Below are 22,757 nucleotides of genomic sequence, written 5' to 3' on the forward strand. Positions count from 1 at the left end.
AAGCCCACAGACAGAAACGCTTACCTAAGGTTTGACAGCTCCCATCCTAAACCCCTAAGACAGAACTAACCATATGGTCAGTTTTTAAGGATCAAATGTAATTGGTCTTCTGAAACAGATTTTCTACAGCAATCCTACATTTTGAAAAACCATTTATACAAGAGGGTTTATCCTAAAAGCATTGTTGAGGACAATTTTAAGAAAGTTTCCCATATAGAACACACTGAGCTTTTGCAACCAACGATACAGAAAGCTTCTGATCGTTTAAACTGTAATTTGACTTTTGATCATGTCACCAACAAATTACAAAGAAGCATCAAAAGGCACGGGCATGTTATACGGCATATTCCTGGATGTCACGAACAACCTATGATTTCCTTTAAGAGAACTAGGAATTTGAGAGACATTTTGATTTGAATTGAATTTAGGGACAACACTCATCCCATTACAAACACCTTACCAGGTACTAGTGCACCTATGGGCCATCATCCCTGTGGAGCCTATCATAAATTCACGTGTAAGATAATGGAGTTTGTTAACCCCACCAATCATAAAAAATATACTCTGAATCATTTTTCCACGTGTAACACTGCCAATGTCATTTATGCAATTCAGTGCAGATGTAAGAAATTTTACATAGGACAAACATCAAGGATTGTCAAAAGATGAATAGGGGAACACCTCAGCAACATCAAAAATAAGAGATCTGGGGGACCCTTAGTGGAGCATTTTACTAAATCTCATCACTCCGTTGCTGACTTTAAGTTTTGGGTTCTAGAAAAAGTAAATGAGGAGAGAAATCATGTCCTATTAAGGAGAAACAGCTTGGATTCTGGATCTAAAAACGATGACCCCTAGTGGACTCAATGAGGGGTTCGAATTTCTTCCTCTCTTGTGAAATTTAAAAAATATCCAGGATCCCTTCCACATTCTCTTCCTGCAGTTGTTTGTAATCATCTAATCGTTCAGTGGTTTCACCAGTATCATGATCTCTGGGAATGTATATATATGAATATACTTAGTGTATTCTTCTCTGTGGTGGCTGTACTAATGCAAGCAGCTTTGCTTATGGAAGGACACTTCACATCAGCTGTTGTAAGTGAAAAGATTTTTTATAGACAGATTTAATAATAATAATAAAATAATAAAATTTTATTTATGAGTCGCCTATCTGGCCAAATTAACGGCCACTCTAGGCGACGTACTTTACACAATAAAATACAATGTAAAACCACAATCAATGAATAATCTAAAAAAAACCCTTCCAGTTAATAGCAGCATAAAAATTAATCCACTCCAGAGATCCTGTAAGCCATGTATGATTTCATTTTATACGTTTATCAAAATAATATGTCCCTGCTATTTTATTTACAGCCCCTGACAAAGGCCTAAATACACACAGGCTGAAACGCATTGGGCTTGGATTATAAATAAAATATTTTTCTAACATATTGGGGTTCCCCTCTTCTTTTTCTCTTCTCTGGTTTTAGATGCTAGCCACTTTTTAGCTGTTGGTCACCGGAGGAATCAGACAGGTTCAACACTCCAAGAGTTTTACAAAGAAGCAGTACATAATGAGCCGCCTGGAAAAGCCTGTAAGAAGACTGCTCAACCGTGGCCCCATCTGATTAAGTCAAATCTGCCTTACAGCTTTCTACATATGTCACAACAGCCGTGAATTTATGCAATTTGGCTTCACCCTTAGGCAAGGAGTGTCAGGTGGGTTTTAGTGTACACATAAAACAAGGGTTGAAGAGTCTCTTCTGAGAATGAGGCTGCTGGGAATGTGTAGAGCAGGGCTGCTGTGTCAGCATCGTAAAAGGCCCCCCCGGCCCCCTTCACAGTTCAGAGTCACTCTGATCTTCTTGGGCTCCTCACTCAGGGACAGATGAGGGTTAACAGGGGGCATGGAGACTCTGTATCTCCCCACCTCTCCATCTCCCAGATCCCTTCCTCAGGACCAGAAATGAACATACCCTCCTCTTCACAGACTTTCTGGCAACCCCCACAAGTCTGCTGTGAACCCCGCATGCCCAAGCACATAGGGATGTCTGTCAAATCTCTCAGCATTATCGGGCAGATCTTGATGGTGATCTTCACTTCTCACACTTTAATGATCCTCAGGATGAGCCTGGGATGGGCTGTGCCTGGATCCAAAGTTACATTTACTGTGGGGGCAGATGAGGAAAGAGAAGCCATCAGTTGGGAGATTGGCTTACGCCTAGACACATTCCAAGAAAAATACTCCCTTTTCAAATCACATCACAAGCATTAACTAGTCATAATCGTTCTAAGTACCCTGTAAAGTAAATCAATTTTATTTCAAATGGGAGGACTGAGGCTGAAAGAGAGTGGCTTTCCTAAGGACGCTATGGGAGATTCTAAGCAGAGACTCCTTGATTCATAGCTCAATCTTTTTGGGCAACATTTCAACAAAGACCCTGCTAGAAACCTTAGAAAAGGTAGTTGGCAGCAAGCTAGTCCAGGCCAAAAGATACATTCTTCTCATGACCATGACCCAAGTTTCAGTTATTTATTTGAAATATTTAATACCCCAACTTTCAAGGCAGTTTATAAAAAGCAAAAACAATGATACCAACAAAGCTATTTATATGCTTTGCTGCTTGGATTTTGCTTTCCCATTAGGTTTCGGGGGACGTCCCCAAAGTCATAGTTTTGGTTGCAGAGAGAAAGTCCAGCCTCTGTGTATTCCCAGCTCCCAAGGAAGCCAACTCAGACTAGCCCCCTTGCCTATTGTTCTCCTATCCCTATGATGACATGGAGACATCACTAGCTAGTTGTTTCTATGGCAACACATCTATATTTGACCAATCCTTTAGACATGTAGAAAGGATGTTTTACAGGCTTGGCGAGGGCCACCAACTTAACAAACAGACTGGTTTAACTACTTCAGCAGTTCCTTCCACTACAGACTCCCATCTTACAAACACAAAGCCACAAGCTTGGAAGGTATCCAAAGATATCATCCAAACCAACCCTCCAATCCTGTAACAGGATGTTATACTCCATTTTCAAAGCAAAACCAGTGACACCCATAAAACTATTTCTATGCTCTGCTGCTTACAACAGAGGTGGAGGCAGGAGCGGTTAGGCTCCCTTGACATTCTCTGTGTAAACTGGCCTGCTTGAGAATCTAAGAGTGAATCAGCATGCCTATTTTGGTGAGTGGACACCTGGTTAAGTGGCACCTGGTTAACCCAATATTCAGTTCTGCAAGATCTGGGAGCAAGTAATGAGGGATTATAGGCTTGGTAAAGTTCCCTTATCCTCCTCTAACTAATCCGTTAACAGTTCAACATCTGAGGCTTTGAATTATCTTTCCCATCCCTGGGATGAAGTCAAAAGACAACGATCTCACTGACATGTCACATTCAACCACAAGTTAAAATAAACCATGGTTTGATGTGGGCACACAACATGCTGGTGTGCATTTCTGGAGTCATGGGCACTTCCTCCTTTCCCTGCTGCTGCTGCCGCCATGCTACTGGGAGGGAGGCCATGGTCTTGTTTGGTGTTGCATTTGGGGCCATGGCTTGTTTCTGCCAGGCAAGCCAAAGCCAAGAACAAACCTTGGTTACCACTTGTGGTTTGTTTAGTGACGCAAAAAAGTGATAGATGTTCTATCTTTTATATTGATATCTATTTCATGGTTGATTTCAAGTGCTTTCTTTTACTATGGATTGTTTTAATATATTTACTGTTGTAACACTCTGGGTTTCTAGTCTAAAGGAGGAAATACAAGTTTTTAAAATAAATCTGTAATATTTTCCTAAGCCGTTATGCCATCACATGGGGCAGGGCAGTAAGCAACGCGAGGGCACGAGGAAAGCAAGGATGGCTGGTGGGTGAGTGAGCAGGACAGCTGGAAGTAGGGCCTGTACGGCTAGTGGGCAGCTGTGGGCTGTGAGCAAGGCGCGTGAGTGGGTGTGGAGTGAGCAGGCAAGCAGACAGAGGGAAGGGCGAGCAGCTGGGGGACAAGTGGTGGTGGCAGCGGCCTGGGCGGCAGGCAGGTAAACACCCTAGGTGGGGAGACAGCTTAAGACACGCTGTGTGGAGCTGCGCAGTGGCGCCATTTGTTGAGGGGTAAGCGGCTGTGTGGGACAGCAGCAGTGTAGAGCAACAAAGCGCAGGAACTGGCAAGGAGCGTTAGCATTAGGTTCAAAGTCTGGAGGCTCTAGGGGGAATTGTGGGAGAAGTGTTTGCAAGTGCCTGGGGGGGTGCATTTGCAAGTGTGTGTTCTGAAGACCCTGTGTGTGCACATTTGGAAATGCCTGGTGTGTGTGCATGGGGGAGTCCCTCGTGTGTGTGGGTGGGGGGCTAGAGGGTTGGCAGGGAAAGCAAGCAGAGGGGCACAGCCCCCCTAGCAACTACATAAGTTTAGTAAAGCCAACCCCAGTATGGTGGATGTCTACCTGAGGGCCCCTTTGCATGGCTGCCCTACCCAGACTGGCAGTCATGGCAGGAGAGGAGTAAAGCCTCTCCTTTTTAACAAGTTGTGAGATTGGGAGTTAAGATGGGAGAGGCTAAGGATGATCATCATCAAGATGTGTGCACATGAAGAAAAAAATCATTTTGAGTCCAATGATAGAAGACAGAGAGCTGAATTTGGGCTGTCCTCTAACAGCATTTTATGGTGCTTTCTATTTCTCTCTGGAGAGCCGATGTAAGGCAATCAATCTGGCTGCCTATTGGAGTGTTTGAGTTGTGTGCCACCACTTATACTTGCCTTGTGGATATTTCTAAATAAATTCAGGTAACAGAAGCTGGCATGACACCTCCACTGACCTCCAAAGGAAATCAAACCTGGCTAAGTACTGTACCTCGTGATCTTTTCACCGATCAGAGAAATAGGGTGAGTATTAATACCTCAAAAGTCACAGTTAAGAACAGAGAGAAACCATTAAGGTAGACATGGGAAAGTAGATGTGAAGAAAAGCTTATCCCTCCTGGGAATTTGGGCCTTCATCAGACCTCAAAATAATTTACCTTTCGCAGCTGAAGTCCAGATACCAGAGAGTCTGAAGAAGAAAAGGAAAGAGAGACTTAGCTTATGAAAATCTGGTCACAACAATCTGAGGTCAGAGCATTATAGCAGGCATTAGGTAGGGCAGGGATGACAACGGAGCAGTTATTGCAGGGAGAAATGAATGCAGGTCCCCATGTGGAGTGGCCTGGATGTTTCAAACTTTGCTGCCATGGGGAAGAGGGCTTTTCCTTTGCAGTGGAGATGGAGTGGTGGTTTCTCTGCTCTCAGCAGCCCAGCCACCATCTTCTTAACTCCCAAACCCAATTGATCCAGAGGCAGTGCTGTTCAGGAACATTTGGAGAACGGGAAGCACAGGGCCCCCACAAATACATGGGTTATGCTATCTGAACTGAGGATTGAGTCAAAACATGATTAAAATTTAGCATCGAGATGTCATTGAACTACAACACCCATAATTCTTGACGTAAGAAGAGCCCTGCAGGATCAGGCCAGTGGCCCATCTAGTCCAGCTTCTCACAGTGACCAACCAGGTGCCCATGGGAAACCCACAAGCAGGATCTGAGTACAAAGAACACTCTCCCCTGCTGCGGTTTCCAGCAACTGGTATTTTGAAGAATACTGCCTCCGCCTATGGAGGCAGAGCATAGCCATCATGGCTAGTAGACACTGATAGCCTTTTCATCCATGAATTTGTCTAATCCTCTTTTAAATCCATCCAGGTTGGTGGCTATCGCTGCCTCCTGTGGCAGTGAATTCCATAGTTTAACTATGCGCTGTGTGAAGAACTTTCTTTTGTCTGTCCTAAATCTTCCAACATTCGGCTTCCTTGGATGCCCGTGAGTTCTAGTGTTATGAGAGAGAAAAGCTTGCCTCTATCCACTGTCTCCACACCATGCATAATTTTTTACACTTCTATCATGTCACCCCTTATTTGCCTTTTCTCTAAACTAAAAAGCCCCAAATGCTGCTATCTTTCCTCATACAGGAGTCACTCTATCCCCTTGATCATTTCATTTGCCCTTTTCCAGCTCTACAATATCCTTTTTGAGGTGAGGTGACCAGAACTGTACACAGTATTCCAAATGCAGCTGCACCAGATTTACATAATATCGGCAGTTTTATTTTCAATATCTTTCCTAATGATCCCTAGCATGGAATTTTCTGTTTTTACAGCTGCTGCACACTAGGTTGACATCTTCATCAAGGTACCCACTATGACCCCAAGGTCTCGTTCCTGGTCAGTAACTGTCAGTTCAGACCCCAATATATGAAATTAAGATTTTTTTTTGCTCCATACGCATAACTTTACACTTGTTTATATTGAATTACATTTACTATTTTACTGCCCATTCACTCAGTTTGGAGAGGTCCTTTTGGAGCTCTTCAAAATCCCTTTTGGTTTTAACAACGTTGAATAATTTAGTATCATCAGCATACTTGGCACTTCCCTGCTCACATACAGGTCCCAATACCAACCTTTGAGGGACTCCACTTTCTACATCCATCCCTTGGGAGAACTGCCCATTTACCCCTACTCTCTACTTTGTTTCCTAGCCAGTTCCTGATCCACAAGTGGACCTCTCCTCTTATTCCATGACTGTTAAGCTCACCCAGGAATCTTTGGGGAGGTACCTTGTCAAAGGCTTTTTGAAAATCCAAGAACACTATGTCAACCGGATAACCATTAGCCGTCCTGGTTGGGGCTGACGGGAGTTGGAGTCCCATAACATTTGGAGGGCCACAGGCACCCCAGCCCTGGTCTAGAAGAAGCCAATGACTGCAGGGGGAGTAACTGGCTCTTTAACTGAGCAAATGCAGCATTCAGGGAATGCAGCTTCTAGTCAGTGAACAAATATCCACATAGATCACGGCTATAAAGGTCTGACAGTTGGTCCAGGTCACTGCTGAGGCAACTTGGTCTTTCTCCGCTGTTGGCTTACCAACTGTGGTCCTGAAACCCACACTTAGGTTCTTCTCCAAGGTGCTGATCCTGCCTTGACTGGTCTTCCTGTTTGCCTAGAACTGTGGAACTACTGACCTTCCCCTTGCTTGGGTCCTCTTTACCCTTGGTAATGGGCATTCTCATAGATCAGGACAGGGGAAGAATGAGGCTGGAAAATCCTTTTCTCCTTGCCAGCTGAGCCCCCCATCAAAGCACTTTGTCTTGGAAACAGTCTCCCATTAGCTCCAACAGGAGGCTTTTGAGAGCCTAATTGCCATGTGAAGAGTCATTGTGGGAGAGGGTTGCCAGTGGGAAGGGTTAACCCTCCCCTCCATGAGAGCATATTCATGAAGATTGCAGCTGGGGACGGAAAGATTAAACTCCCCCTGACCGTGCTCTGATCAAGCCATTCTGGCAATTAGCCATGAATGTTTACTCCATTGCTCAGCTCTCGTGCTTCTTTCCAAGCATAATTGTTTGGTGGAGTGTGCGGGAATTGTTAATGAAAGAGAAAGACAGAGGGAGAGCGCATGGATGGGTATGTGGATGAGTGTGCTATGAGAATGGGGTATATGTGTGTGTGAGAGAGAAAATATGGGTGAGTTAGCCCCACCCAACAATGGCATGAATCATCCCCCTCCAAGGTTACCCATGAAGGAATGCAGCTCTCAGTCCGCAGACTGAATGAATGGAAGGGGGGCACTCTTCATGCTGTCTTGGAAACAGAGAGAGGAGGGATGGAAACCATTTCTATGCATGTCATCTGCAGGTTTGTCATCTTAATGTTGCAACATGGCAGCCCCTGGCAGCTTATTTCTGGGGTTCATTTATTGAACTAGGAGGTTGGCACGGCCAGAACAGTATGCTGGAAGATTTGCCCTCTCTCCTCTGCATTTCTCTTACTCTGTTCAGTGACATGAGCTTAAAACTCAAACCGCCCAACTGTAAGGACACAGTAAAGCAAGACTGGATGACAAAAAGTGGCTGGGTGGAGACCCTTGGCCACAACCGTAATTCACCCTTAAAGAGGTTTACTCCCTCCTACCATATACAGATACCTTAAGTTAGCATGTAGTACACATGGGAACAAGCAGAATCTTGAAGCTCATACTGAAGCATATTTTTAACCTTGTTAACTTTTTCTCACTCTTAGAAGGGTGGAAATCCCACAACATTTTACATTGCCATACCCTATAAGGTTCAGAATCCTACAAAAAGCAGTTTGGGCCTTTAACACTCTAGGCCATACCACTGTTTCATATTCTCTTCTTGGCACTCAAGGAAGATCTCAGCAGGACACCAGACCAAAGGGCTATAGGTAAGGAATTATTTTGGCCTTACTGCCACCCTAACTCAAAGCAACAGCAAGGGCAGGCTTGTGAGTCCAGAAGGCTTAAGAGCTCCTGGTCCTGGCTTCGGACTTCAACTTACAGATGCAGGAATGCTTCTCCAGGAATGGGATAGGTAACCTTAAATTCTGTCCCTGAGGTTTCCATAATGAAGGGTTATGTTCCAGCACTTTGTTCTTATTAGATAGGATTTGAACAACCTCATTTTCTCGACCCCATTGTAATAAAACATTCCTGTTGTATTGTCTGTGGTTATGAATTTCCGGGTTTCAAACTGTGTAAGCACATTTTCAGAACACTGCATGTTTGACTGATGCAAAAAGATCCACCTCTCTCATGTGTGTGTTTGTGGGTTCATGGGTAAATCACGTGTATGTGCATGTGCCTAGAGACAATATAACAATGTAATTGGAACAGCCTTTGCCAACCTAGTGCGTTGCTGCATTTTCAATTGACACTCAACCCTCCAATTTTCCTGGTCCTGCTAACAGTACCAATGGAGCCTTTTTAACCTCCAGTATAACATCCTTGCAGCCCTTTTTCATTACCTCTGAAGTGCTCCATGACATCCTCCAGAAAGAGGTTTAAATCCCGGAAGTCCAAGATCCTCAACTTCAGCTTCCAAGGAAAAGGTACAGGTTTCTCAGATTTCACTTTCTCCTTGTACCTGGTGAAGAGAAGCAATATTAACCCATCACCCATCCAATCCAGAATTCATAAGAGGAGCAAAAGAATGGAATGGAGAGGACGAGAAGCCCAGCTTAGGGGCACGGACAGGTGCAGGAAGGCAGAGCGGGATGGAAGTGCTTTGGGAGGAGATTCTTCCCCAAACTGGCCCTTAGGACACCAAAAGCCAGGCACCTGAGAGCCAGGCTAGACTTCATGAGAAAACACCATATCTGCCTCCATGAGCAGCTGCCCAGAGTCTCTTCACCTTTATCTAACAGGAGTGGGGAATCTTTTTCAGCTGAAGGGCTGCATTCCCTCATGGGCAGTCTTCTGGAGCCACATGTCATTGATGGGCGCAACCAGAGGTAAAAGTGGGTGGAGCAATGGATGCAACTCCTACAGTAGGCTACGCTGAGTCAGAGATTTCTATGAATTCCCCTCCATCTCTCTAGGCAGTGGAAGCTCTTGCACTAGGACAACTGGGCCACAGACCTGCTCCTGAGAATATTTCAAAAATATTTTTCCCAAAATCTCAAAGCCACACACGCTTTCCTGTCCTACACATATTTTATACTTCCATTTCCCTCTCCTTAGACAGGCCCCATCTGTTTTTGGTTCCTACCGAAGACCTTCCTCTTTCAACAAGCCTTTTAAGTAGAGACCTTATCCCAGTCTGCCTCTGTGTTGGAATTCCTTTTTTAGATTTTTTAAAAGCCTTTTTTAAAAGAAGTTTTTAAATATGCTTTTGTTTTAATCTATTTTAAAGTATGTTTTTAAGATGTTTTAGAGTGTTTTCAGTTTTTTTGTTTGCTGCTCTGGGCTCCTACTGGGAGGAAGGGCAGGATATAAATAATAATAATAATAATAATAATTTTAACTTAAGACTCCTGGAGATATGTCTGTCAATTTCCTGTTGTGTGGCCAATCAGCTCTCTACACCACTCAGCTAATCCCAAACCAAAAGTATTGCTATGGCAAAAAGGTCCCTCCCATGTATCTCCAGGCAGAAATTCCTTATCACTAGTAATTAGCCCAGTTGTGCAGGTTACCACTCCCTCCTGTTGTCATGAGGGCAATCCAGTTCGAAATATCTTCTAAGGTGAGATATTCTCAGCAGGCGATCTGCTGATATGGCAGAGCCACTAGCTTCTGGTAGCTTATCAGAATCAATGGAAACTGTAAACTAGTGCTTGAGATGAGCAATGGTCTGGATGAGGCTGAACAAACTTGAAAGTTAATGCAGCCAAGATGGAAGTTCTGTTGGTTGGGGGAGGCAAGCTGATCTGGGAGGAGGTGTGCAGTTTGTTCTGAACAGGGTGTACTCTGCCAAGGATCAGGTTTGCACCTTGAAGGTGTTTCTGCATTTGGTGCTGCATCTGGACATCCAGGTGGTGGTGACTTGAAGCACCTTCCACCTTCTTAGAATAGTCTGCCAGCTTGCCACAGTCACTCATGCTGTGGCAACATCAACGTTGGATTACTGAAACTTGCTCTTCTCAGAAACAGCAATTGGTTCAGAACGCAGCAGCAGCTAGACTCTTGACTGGAGGTCAGTGGGCAGAACATAAGACTCTGATACTGCTCCAGCTGCATTGGCTGCCAGTTTGTTTCCAGGCTCAATTCAAGGTACTAGTGCGAACCCTGAAAGTCTTAAATTTGAGGCTGTGATATTGAAGAACCACAATAATTCAATAAGTGCAAATTCATATATATGCATTATTAACACCAACAATTTCTAAGCGCTGTACATATAAAGATAAGTCAGTTTCCGACCAGAGGGCCACAATTTAACAGTCATGACAGAAAAGGAAAAAGGAAGAAGGAGGGAAGAGGAAAACAAGCACTGCAGCAGCTGCTCCTTCATTGGCGTACAGATGGGGCTAGATCAGTCACAACTTTGTCACAACCATGATATTCTTCCTAGGATGCCGGGCAGGCAACCTCCCGTAGCTGTAGATCAACTGGCCAGTGCCAGAGGCCAGTGTGTGCCTCACTTCAGCTCCACCTGGCCCAATCACCGCATGCCTTTCAGCATACATGAAGACCTGCCTCTTTAAGGAAACCTTTGGTCACTGATGCTGCACTGTCTTTCCTAGCAGCATGAAAGGAGATACGTAGGATTCACTTACCTCTGCATGGCACTCTTAATATCCTAAAGGGGAAAGAAAGAGGAAGGAATACTCAGTGCATGCCACAGGCCAATGTCACAGGCACCCAGCATAGCATATACCATTCAAGGACTGGAGTTGTATCTTCGTAAGGTGTGTGCGTATGTGGGAATGAAATAATGAAGTCAGCAGGCAACATTTCAGAACAGGCACAATAACAGGGGAGAAAAACTGCACTGTTCATGTGGATAAGAGGGCACACTGGGCACAACCATAGAGTGGGGAATCTTTTTTCTGAGGGCCACTGACTCTCAGAAAAGAATAAATAAATCAGGGGCCAGGTCTGGCTTTGACAGGTGAGCAAGGAGGCAGTGGATCCACTCTTTTGGCACCCCTGTAAGCTCTCTCTCTCTCCCTCCTGCCCCCCGCCCCATATTATGGGGAAGCTGACCTCTGGGCTATATCCAGCCACCCTAAAGGATTTTTGTCCCCCCCCAATGTCATTTTTTAAAAAATAATTTAAAAAATTCTGACCGCTTCCACAGGCCTACCACTCTGATGTTCCAATGCAAAACGATTAGTTATGACTGTCCAGAACTGCCCCTTGCAATTGTAATTTCAAAAAAAGGTTTTTAACTTTTACTTTTTAAAAAACTGAATTTAATAATGAATGATTAAAAATAGGGCAGAATAGCTGATGGATAAGCCTTTTGGAAGGCAGCCTTGAGAACTATAGTTCTCACCGCAACCACTTTTACACTTTGGCCCTAAGATATTTGGCCATGGGTCCAAAAAAGTGCTCTGATACATGAAAGGAAACACAAAGAGGTGCAGATCCTGAGCTGTTTTCTGCCACCATCACACCTTCAGGAGTTCAGTTGCTGGCTGCCGACACTTCTCCTCCATCTCCTGGATAACAGTATCAAAAGAGGAGACTTCCTTTTTTCCCCTTTCAATCTCCTCTTCCACCTCCTTCATCTGGGCCAGCAGAGGTTTCTCCTGGTCTTCCAGAAACTGGTGTAGTTGCTGGAACGCAGCCACCATCTTCACCCTCCCTGCTGTTGTCCGTTCCTGCATTACATAGATAGAAAGAGAAAAAACGGTTATATTAATTTCTTGTAACTACCCTTCACTACATAGCCATCACAGCACCATTTCCAAATACACACACACGCAGAGAGAGAGAGAGAGTGTAAAGAGAGCATATTATATATGATAAAAGCAAAAAAAATTCAAAACATAAAATTATCACAAAGAAACAATAGCTGAATGCTAAGACAGGAACATAGATTGCTTCCAGACTACAGCCCTTTAGTAGTGCTTTTCCATAATATGTAGGAAACGAAATTAAAATGGGGGTTCCACAAAGCATTTAATATATATAGCACTATATTATCCAGCAAAGCCCTCTGATAATCCAAAAAGGGAAGGAAAAAATGTCTTCACTCCGTACCTCTAGGGATTGCAGACACGGTGCTCCGATGCTTTTAGGTGGGTGTGTCAATTGTTCCCCTCTCCACACCCACTCCCTCCTCCTCCCTTCTTTCATTTCATTTCCTGTGGGCTAAAGAGAAACTCCCGCGGCTCTCTCCCGTGCTGCAAACAGTGCCTTATTTTTCTTCCCCTCCGACTTGTGCACAAAAGCATAACACTGCTCAAACAAAGATTTGTATTTCAGTTGTATTGTACCAGTGAAAATACAAATAATCTCACTTCTGGGTTGTTTGTTTTTAAAATGAAACTTACTGGTAGAACAAATTGAGCATGCTGAGTTGCCAGGTAACAGAGGCCGTTGAAATGTTAGAGGGCGTGATCTTTAGGGAACTGTGTGATTGATGCTTCCCCTCAAGTGTGACTAGAAAACACCATGTTTGCAGCTGACATTGAGCCCTTATTGTGGACAGTGCAAACAGAAAACAGAGGTAAAAACAGTATCTTTAGCACAAAGTTATGCTCCCATGTGGATAAGCCCACAGACAGCTTTTGTTCCCATTAGGGTTCATGTGTGTTAAGTTTCTTTCCTTTATAGCAAGTAAGAGACCGGGGGGGGGAAATGAATGGAAGGAAACCAATTAGTTCACACACCCAGAGGAAATTAAGGGGCAATTAATTATTAATCTCCCAGCCTCAATGAGCAGGAAACAATAAAATGGGCTGAACCTACAAAGACAAAGCTTTCAACGAAAGGACCAGTGGCCTCTAAAAGCCTCAATAGTGCTTTGCCTGTATATATTGGACAAGATAGAGCTGGGATTACATTTTACTTAAAATTAATATCTGAAAATTAGGCATGAAAAACATAAGATGACACAGAAAACACTGAAATGAAAAAAGTCAGAATGACAGCAAGTTGATTAACCATTAAAAAATCGACAGAGAGCAAAGGATGACAATTTCAAAGAATAGGGCAAGTGCGAAAGCAACCACAGCAATCCTTGCAGCATCAAGAGGCTGGTCTAGGAAGGGCACTTCTGACATGTGAAGAAATCACATCAACATTTGGAAGGGAAAGTTTCTTAAGTGTAGAAGAGACTACATTTAAGACCCAACTACACATAATAGTCACATATGTTCTCCTACTAGATATTTTTCTTTTGTAAGATGCTGCCATAGATGCTGCATTTTGGTTGAACCAAGTGGTGGTGGGGTTTTCTTAAACATTTTCCCACTAAAAATCTTCCAAATTGCTTCCTCGCTCCTCCAGCTCTTTCCTCTTCCATTTAAAAGCTATGATAGTGGTTTTAGCAGAATAAATGTTGGAGGGTAAAGTGTTAATAAACCCTACACCCTCTGCTTAATTTTCTGATCTAAGGAACAGTCTCCAAGCCTGCGTTTTGTTAACAAAAAAGAGCTTCAGAGTCAAACAACAAGCAACTATGCATCAGTGAGTGGCCTGGTTCACATGTCACTTTAAAACCACAGTTTAAGTATGACTCAAAGGTGAATGCAGAGCATACTGATGCATGGGGCTAACTTCACAGCCACATTGTTCCATCTCCACTTCTGTTGCAATGCAAGGAGCCTAGCCATGGTTTGGCTTAGCATTACGTCCAAACTTTGGCTATTAGAATGTTTGTTTCCAAACAAAACATGAGACGCAACCTAGGTTTGCTCTTGGCTTACCGCTCATGGTTTGTTTGGGGGAAATTCAGATGATTTGGGGGATGGATTCGGATGGTACGCCAAGCCAAACCCACAGCTTAACTCCTGGCAACAGCAGGGCAAAACACCCGCAATTTTAAGTCTGTCCATCATATATAAGCTTCACTGTTTTTTAAAGTGGTGTGTGAAGCAGCCCATAGTCTGAGGAAGATCAGGCTGTTCCAGATCAGAGCTTGGAAAAGTTACTTTTTTTGAACTACAACTCCCATCAGCCCAATATAGTGGCCATGATGGCTGGGGCTCATGGGAGTTGTAGTTCAAAAAAGTAACTTTTCCAAGCTCTGTTCCAGATAATAGATGCCCCGAGGAGTAGGACTCCCTCGCAGCATTGCATTCTGCTGTATTTTGCACTAGGTTTCCTCAGGCACCAAGCAGGTGTTCCCTTCCTAATAATGCTACTACTGACACTTACAAGGAGCTCTTGGCTTTGTTTCCGTGGGTCTGCTGGCATCTCTTCTCTCTCTTTCCTCAGAGTCTCCAGGAAGCTAAAGATCTGTTTCTGAACAGAAGGCAAAAATTCAGATTTGGTTCCTTTTTTTAATATAAATACAGATCAAAACTGTTCCTGAAAGAGAAACAGAGGCAGGCAACGTGAACAATATGTATGCAAACCCTCTAACACTGGAAAGTAGGGACATGATTGCATGACACTCTTCTTCATGTGCAGCCTGCAACTAAGCACAGCGGGAAAGCTCCACCTTCACGCAGAACATTCATTTACTCTTACAAGCCTTTACCATGCTTATCCTTTTTCTCTCCAGTAGCCTAGATGAATCAATGGGGTTGGCTCTAGTGGGAGATCTTTCCAGTCATGTTGGAGGGAGATAGAAATACATATTCTGGGGGGGGGGGGAAGGAACGATTATCCTCATGTGACAATCAGGCCAATGTCTGCAAAAAGTGAAACCTATGCTTCTATGCTTTCTCAGCATTTGGAAATGTTATTTTACATAGTCTGCAGAACAGAAGGTCAAGGATAGAGGAACTTGGGATAAGAACAGGGAAGTGAGCCATGAGAAACAGATGTAAAGGGAACTGGGTGAAGATAGGAAAGCCCCGGATGAAACATTTATTCTGATTAGCAATGCACTTTGATACTGTGATGCTTTGATGATCATGTATGTGACGCATAACAGCCTATAAATGTGATGGTTGTCTGTTTTATGGGGAGAGCCCACTTCATGGTGATCTCTCCCTTTGCAAAGGAATAAAGGCAAGCTCTTGCAATTTAACAGGTCTCATCTCTAATTCCTGATCGGCAAACCTGGGAATTGGGGGCCATAACAGGCAGGCCAACACTTAAGGTCTAGCCCTTTTATAACACTCACAAAGCCCCAGGATGATTTCTTACCTTGTATTCTTGAGCAGCCTCTGCTAAAGGAAGCATAGTATGTGTTTTATGCTCTAAGCATTTCTCACAAACTGAACAGAGCAATTTTTCATCCTCTTTGCAAAATCGGGTTAGTTTTTCCTTGTGCCTTATGCAGAGGGCCTCTTTTCCAGGACTTAGTGACAGACTCTTAATTTTTTTGACTATGTTTGCCAGCTGCCAGTTTGGCCGGAAATTCCCCTTCTTGATTTTGGCTTTACAAACAGGGCACTCCAAATCTCCCAGTTCTCCCCATATTTTAGAGTAGTAGGTGATGCAGGCCTGACAGAAGTTGTGGCCACAGTCCAAGGTCACTGGGTCTGCCAGCCACTGCAGGCAGATGGAGCATGTGGCTTCCTGTTCCACATCCATCAGTGGTGGAGCTGCGGCCATGGCAGGTGATTTGTTGTTAGAGTCAGCTTGTAAGTCCTGTAGGTTGGAGAGGAGGGAGATAAAGGGTCAACAAAGAAAGACATTTATTTATTTATTTGACTTATATTCCGCCCTTCTTTCCAGCAGGAGCTCAGGCCGGAAAACAAAAGCACTAAAAACACTTTAAAACACCATAAAAACAGGCATTAAAATACATTAAAAAAAACAACTTTAAAAACATATTTTTTTAAAAAAGCTTTGAGGACTTTTTTTTTTTTTAAGGTTTAAAAACACATTAAAAAGCAATTCCAACACAGACACAGACTGGGATAAGGTCTCAACTTAAAAGCCTTGTTGAAAGAGGAAGGTCTTCAGTAGGCACCGGAAAAATAACACAAATGGTGCCTATCTAATGTTTAAGGGTAGGAAGTTCCACAGGGTAGGTGCCACCACGCTAAAGGTCCATTTCCTATGTTGTGCAGAATGGACCCCTGATAAGATGGTATCTGCAGGAGGCCCTCACTTGCAGAGCACAGTGATTGGCTGGGTATATAAGGGATAAGACGGTCTTTCAGGTATCCTGGTCCCAAGCTGTATAGGGCTTTGTACACCAAGACTAGAACCTTGAACTTGGCCCGGTAGCAAATGGGCAGCCAGTGCAATTCTTTCAGCAGTGGGGTGACATGTTGGCAATACCCTGCCCCAGTGAGCAGTCTCGCCGCCGCATCTTGCACCAGCTGCAGCTTCCGGACCAACCTCAAGGGCAGCCCCACATAGAGCGTGTCATGACCCCCAGACCCTCAAGGTACTGGGTTCATGCATCAGACTCAGACCCCCACCCTTAGGGAAATGAGACTGGAACCAAAAAGCTATTACTTCACCCTTGCCAAGGCTGTGTACGCTCACAACAACCCTGCAAGGTAGAAGGTAGGCTGCCACCACCCCTGTATACTGGTCCACTCAGAGCCAGGGGATCTCTGAGCCCAGAAGATATATAAAACCAAGGTCCTAAAAGGCAAGAGTCACAGTTACACTCCTTGCCAGGCACCTCTGGTTTAACACTTAAAATCCAAGCCTTTAACTTCTTAACCCTCTTTGGTAGTTAGTGACTGAGATTGGTCAAGGTACTGAATCCAGAACCACCCCTTCTCTCAATTGAACACACCAGGTTAAATAGAAGTAGCTTTATTAAGATATATAAGTGCACATAACATATAGCAGCAAGTAATCCTTTAAGACCATTCACCCAACAGGGGTTTAGGTTCTTACAAGAGAATTCATACACACAACAAGAAAATAACAAACTAACTCACCTAACTACTTACACACGAGGTAGTCGGTTGCATGGCACCTCTCCTAAGAGAGATGGATGTTCAACATAAAGCAATGGAACCAGACATAGGTTGCCTTCCCATAAGCAACCCCTGGAACCATAAGGCAGAAAGGTTTGGAACTCTGGTGCCAATCAGCATAGGCAGAGAACAGAGAACAAAGGCTATGGGTCTCTAGCCCTATACTTAAGGGAAAAGGATCCTAACGGTCCAAAATTAATTGACCAATCAGGAATTGGCTGATGTAACTTTCTTCTCGATGTTTCTCACATTTTCGCGCCTTCAGGCCCCCCTCCCAACTGTGTTTTCCAACTGTACAGGCCAAGGATGACCTTGGGTACCAGGCACTTGCTAATCAGCAAAGATAAACAGGTGCAGCTTGTTAAGGCTTCTCTAACCATCTTCAGCTAGGAAGTGAAACTCAAATTTGCAAATTGGCAAAGGCTTGTCTTTTCTAACTGTAACCATCTCCCAGAGTCCCTTACTGGAGCCAAAGTATTGCTATTAGATTTTTTAATAACTCATGACCATTACAGGTTCATGACAGTGATAGTTCTGGTTTAATTTGTTTAACATGGCTGCAACCATATCTACTCAGAAGTAAGTCCTATTGAGTTCTATGGGGCTTAGTTCCTTAATAAGCATGTTTACAGTTGCTGCCTTCAGGGGCATCCATCTGTGCTCCCATCTAACATCTCTGCAACACTAAGCTCCTTTCTTCCAATAATGGCCTGGCCTGAGGGCACGTAAACCCTTCCTGCCAGAAGCAAGTAAGCTAGATTAAATGTTCCCTAAAGGTGTTGAACTGTGACCTGGCAGACCAGGGTTTGAATCCCCACACAGCCATGAAGCTCACTGGGTGACCTTGGGCCAGTCACTGCCTGTCAGACTCAGAGGAAGGCAATAGTAAACCACCTCTGTCTGAATACTGCTTACCATGAAGACCCTATCTGGGATCAACTTGAAGTCAGTCCATTTCCATTTTGCATCACCCTAAGCTTGTGAGAAAGAATGACCTTGTCACTTCAGATGGACCTAGGAACACCCTATTTTAGGTAAGATTTCTATTTTAATCTCCAGATAATTTTTTTTTGAATGGTATGCTCCAAGCAACTGTGGTTGATACAATGTATCATGTTTAATGATGTCACTAGGGCCAGCCCCGTGACATCACTAGGGCCAGCCCCATGATGTCACTAAGGCCCGCCCCGTGACATCACTAAGGCCCGCCCCGTGACATCACTAAGGCCCGCCCCGTGACATCACTAGGGCCCATCCCCATTTTCTCAGGTTTTTGGATGGTTCCGACCTGGCAACCCTAATCCCGAGTCCCTTCTCCCTCGCAGAGAGCGCCGCTGAGCCTCACCAGAGCTCCTCCTCCTCTCTTGGTCAGCTGCCTCCCAAGTCTCTCAGGTCTTCCATTTGTCCATGTCTTCTAAGATGCTCCGTAGTTAACAGTTAGGCAGATTAGAGAGCACCTCTGCTTATTCGTTTGCATGCTGTGTCTTAAACATATTTGGGGATGTGTTATCTTCAATGTGTATTTCAAAGAGTTCTTTTCAATTGTTCTGGTGCCTTGCTTTCAGACTCAAAAGTATGATGGCCTCATCCCACTCCAATAAACTCCAGCAACATAGACAGGGTGCAATTCTATTTTATTCACACAGCGGCTCCACCAGCACTTCAGTCACTTCACCCACACCAGCTATCTCAGCCTAGACCAATCCACACAGGAAGTTCACTTTTTGGAGGCTACTACACAACTCCACAATGAGCACAAACTCATATGTCAGGGGTAGGGAATGTGATATTTTCCAGGTATTTGTTGGACTCCAAATCCTATCATCCCTGAGCATTGGCCATGATGGCTGGGACTGATGGAAGAAGACCATGTCACCTAGTCCACTGACAGCTACCCATGTTTACATACTTTCAACTTCCACCCTGAATAATTTTTTTATCAAACAAGAGGGTGGTATTCAGTGCCAGTCCTGCTCACAGTAGACCCACTGAAGTTAATGGGCATGATTAACAGGTTCATTAATTTCAGTGGCTTTACTCTGTGTAGGACTTAGTTGGCTGCAACCCTATTTGTGTTAATTCACTTACCAATGCCAGCAAGTCTGTGCTCTTCATGACTGCTTCTTTTGAATGGTTCCCACTTCATGTGTTAATTTACACGACATCACTGAGATGACTGTATTATCACCAATCTGCTTTTGTGAAAGGTGTACCTATGTACCTATGTAACATACATCTCGTTATCACTGATGGTAATTGTTGCATCTCATTTCAATTCAACTTTCATCTTATAATTTTCTCCTTTTATATATCTGCCAACTTAGATTTCAATTCACTTCTAATGAAGTGGGCTTGAGCCCATGAAAGTTTATGCCATAATTAAGGTGCTACAGCACTCTTTGTGATGGTCATGGCCAAGTAGATATTTGAATCTAGTTCTCATCATCTCAGATCCAACACTATATGTGTTCAGTCTTTTAAAAGTCTGAGGAAAGCATCAGAATGGTAGGATTTCTTGGGAACTTTAAAGGGCCTAAGTGTCTCCCCCTGCAAAAAACCCCCAACGGAATGGGGAAGTACAATCTGTTAGACTGGGGTCACCATCCTGTTACCTGTGTGTGCCATGGTGCCCACAAAGGCCTTCAATGACACTTTCAGCAGGTAGCCCAGAATCGGAGCTTTCATTAAAAAAAAAAAGTAAGTCTGCAGTCCTCCTAGAAAGAAAGTTATGGAGCAAAATGTGCAGGTACCCTTTTAAGCAATTTCTGTGAACTCTTCCAGCCTGGTTACTCCTGCCTGTCAGTGTTATTAGCCAATAAGAAGTAACAGCTGTGATTTGGTAAGTGAGTCGTTTGGACACCAGGTAATAGCAATCCCTGAGGTCCCCAAGGGCTACTAGTTTCCCCTTTTAGTGCACTTTTCCTGCTTCTGTCTTCTTCTTTTAGTCCTTGGAGTCTCCATAGGTTGCCCTTTTCCCCTAGTGACCAGGATGTATCTTTCCTGCGTCGGGTTTGCCTGAGATCAGGTAGTGCCTAGAAATTATTTTCTGCAAATTTTGTTGTTACATGCCTTCAAGTGAACTATGACTTATGGCGACCATGTGAATTGGCAACCTCTAACAGCATCTGTCATGGACCACCCTGTTATTTTCTGCAAGTACTACTGCTTAATACATTTAAAAAATCCCCTCTTCCCAAAGAGTAAATGTGAAAACTTTGCAAAGAGGCTTAACAGGAGCTAAAGACTAGAGATCCAAATTCACTGTATAGTTAACTTACAGTAAAAGGGTATACATGTCTACTTAGAAGTCTTTTTGTGTTTACTGAGGCTTACATCCAGGTAAGTGTATACAGGATGGCAGCCTAGGATTTGGTTTAAGGTTGGTATAGGGGGAAAAACAAGGTTCTTCTGCCTTTAACAGCTTATGGCAAGCAGAAATTCAACAGGTGAAGCCTTTTTTAGTATGGAAATTCAATTATGGAAAAAGCTTCACCATGACTGCTCTCTAATGTTGTGTTATACCATGTCACCCCATGGCAGCCATTTTGGGACTGGTGCCCCAGTAAGAAATGTGCCCTCTGTTCCAAAAAGGTTGGTGACCCATGAATTAGATTGGTAATGCTATAAATCTCCACGTATGGTCAGTCTGTATATATGTGTGTGTGAGTGTGAGAGAGACTGAGAGAATAAATATACACTGTATCATAAAAATGCTACAAGTCTCTATCGGCTTCCTTGCAAAGGAAATTGAACCGAGTGAATATTGCATCCCTGAAAAGCTCAGAAGTGGGGCGCATGCAGTGCACATAATAATATAAATTCAGATCTTGAATTTAGGAGATGAGCATGTCTCCACCCAATTCATTTCCAAGCATTCCCTAAATTAATCCGTACTGGTTTCCTGGTTTCTGTGGTGAAAAAGCATTTGTTAGGTCCAAACCCAACACGCAAGCCGCCCTGTCTCCCCAACTCGCTTATTACACCCGGGAAGAGTGCGGAGCTGGGTGCAAATGAACCCACTGTCAGAGATCAAGTAACACAAGACAAAAACCTTTGCAAAGGGGACCCAATACTTACACGCCGAAGCTTGCTAGCATGGGAACCTCGTTTATTTGCGTGCAGGAGAATATATAGGCTCACCCCGAAGTTTACAATATCGGGTGTACGTCATAAAAACAAAAGAAGCAATTGCCAATAATTACAGTTCTAGGAGCATATGAAAGGAGGTAAAGGGGTGCAGGAAAAAGGGACAAAAGTGGAAACATCAAGACTATCTTCCAGACTCCATGTCTGCACATTTCACATGTCCTTGAGATAAGCACTATGTAACTGTAGACAAAGACAACTATTGAGGGGAGGCCCAGCTGCAACCGGGCGCCCCCTAAACTGGAGACAGACATGATATTGCTTTGCTTGCATATCAAAGGTACAGAACAAGTCAAGGATATGAGGGGCATAAGAACAGCATTTGACATTCTTGTGTGAGGCACATTAGCAACAATAAGCAAGGCTACATGAATGTGATAAAGAAATGCATAGTAGGGAGGTTTCCAGCTTAAACCGGCTTTTATTATGCGAGCCACTGGAATGTAGGTAAGGGTCAGGTCACCAGGAAATAAACCGACATTTTATATCAAAAGCCAAATAAAGGGCACTTTGGTTCTATTTCCCAGAAAGCCCAAGCTGGTGTTAGCCTAAGTGAACTATAGTACCATAAAACAGAAGATCACAAATTATCCTCAACACATTCCTGTTACCATTCATTTTATTCTTGTTTCCTGACAGGAAGCCTGCGGGGAAGAATATGAAAAGAATTTAGTCCTCCTCAGATATTTATCTGATCAACAAAGGTTAAAAGTGCGTGCAAGAAAATCGAACCAGCATCAAAATTGCAAATCATTTATTCATTTGTAACGTGAATGGTTCCGTCAACAGGGGGAGATGGAAGATGAAATTGGTGGCTGGGGCTGGGTCGAGACTGGGCGCGTGTGGCAGTTTACAAATTTATCAGATGCCATGTAATTAATTGCACCTTTTATCTTTTTGCACACTGAAGTCTTCTTAATGGATGGGGCTTTGGCAAAATGACCCCCGACCCCCCCCCTTGAAAAATAACGGCCAGTGGAGGGTTGGGCTTTGCGGTTTTTACTCTCAATTTACCGGAGGCGCGTGAACGGAGTATTTGGGTAGGAGGGGCTTACGGGGTTCAGATTCATTCATTGGCTTTCAAAGTTGTAAAAGAGAGTCTGAGGCTGACATAGGACTTACCGCCAGCTCTGAGAGGAAAATGGTTCTTTAAAACTGCAGGCAGGAATTATGCCCATTCTTTTCTTTTTTTAAAAAAAAAAAAATTCCAAATCGAAGAAGCTCTTTGTTCCAGCCAGCTCCACATCTCCACGGCACCAGAGATCCCGAGTCACTTCGTT

The 22,757-nt window shown here is 43.8% G+C and overlaps 1 protein-coding gene across 2 annotated transcripts; it reads right to left on the reverse strand.

The window, feature by feature from the left end:
• Positions 1-1,238: 1,238 nt before the first annotated feature.
• LOC133381060 (tripartite motif-containing protein 10-like) lies at positions 1,239-16,001 on the reverse strand. 2 transcript variants are annotated; one of them, XM_061619512.1, is made up of 7 exons: positions 15,590-16,001; positions 14,651-14,737; positions 11,941-12,147; positions 11,098-11,120; positions 8,848-8,966; positions 5,008-5,039; positions 1,239-2,168 (listed from the first exon to the last, which is right to left on the reverse strand). In XM_061619512.1, the coding sequence occupies exons 1-7, from the start codon at positions 15,998-16,000 to the stop codon at positions 2,166-2,168; spliced, it is 882 nt and encodes a 293-aa protein (XP_061475496.1). In that variant the 5' UTR covers position 16,001; the 3' UTR covers positions 1,239-2,165. The 2 variants fall into 2 exon arrangements, with proteins under 2 accessions (XP_061475496.1, XP_061475497.1); XM_061619513.1 differs by lacking the exon at positions 15,590-16,001 and adding an exon at positions 14,851-14,897.
• Between the last annotated feature and the right edge of the window lie 6,756 nt (positions 16,002-22,757).

The sequence above is a fragment of the Rhineura floridana genome, chromosome 3 (genome assembly GCF_030035675.1).
Source record: "Rhineura floridana isolate rRhiFlo1 chromosome 3, rRhiFlo1.hap2, whole genome shotgun sequence".
NCBI classification, from domain to species: domain Eukaryota; kingdom Metazoa; phylum Chordata; class Lepidosauria; order Squamata; family Rhineuridae; genus Rhineura; species Rhineura floridana.

Excerpts from the sequence above, each read along its gene's own strand:
- LOC133381060 (XM_061619512.1), bottom strand. The coding sequence starts at position 16,000 with ATGGCCGCAGCTCCACCACTGATGGATGTGGAACAGGAAGCCACATGC. Across the intron at positions 14,738-15,589 it reads AGGCTGCTCAAGAATACAAG|AAACAGATCTTTAGCTTCCT; the intron begins GTAAGAAATCAT and ends CCTTCTGTTCAG. Across the intron at positions 8,967-11,097 it reads ATTAAGAGTGCCATGCAGAG|GTACAAGGAGAAAGTGAAAT; the intron begins GTAAGTGAATCC and ends TCTCTTCACCAG.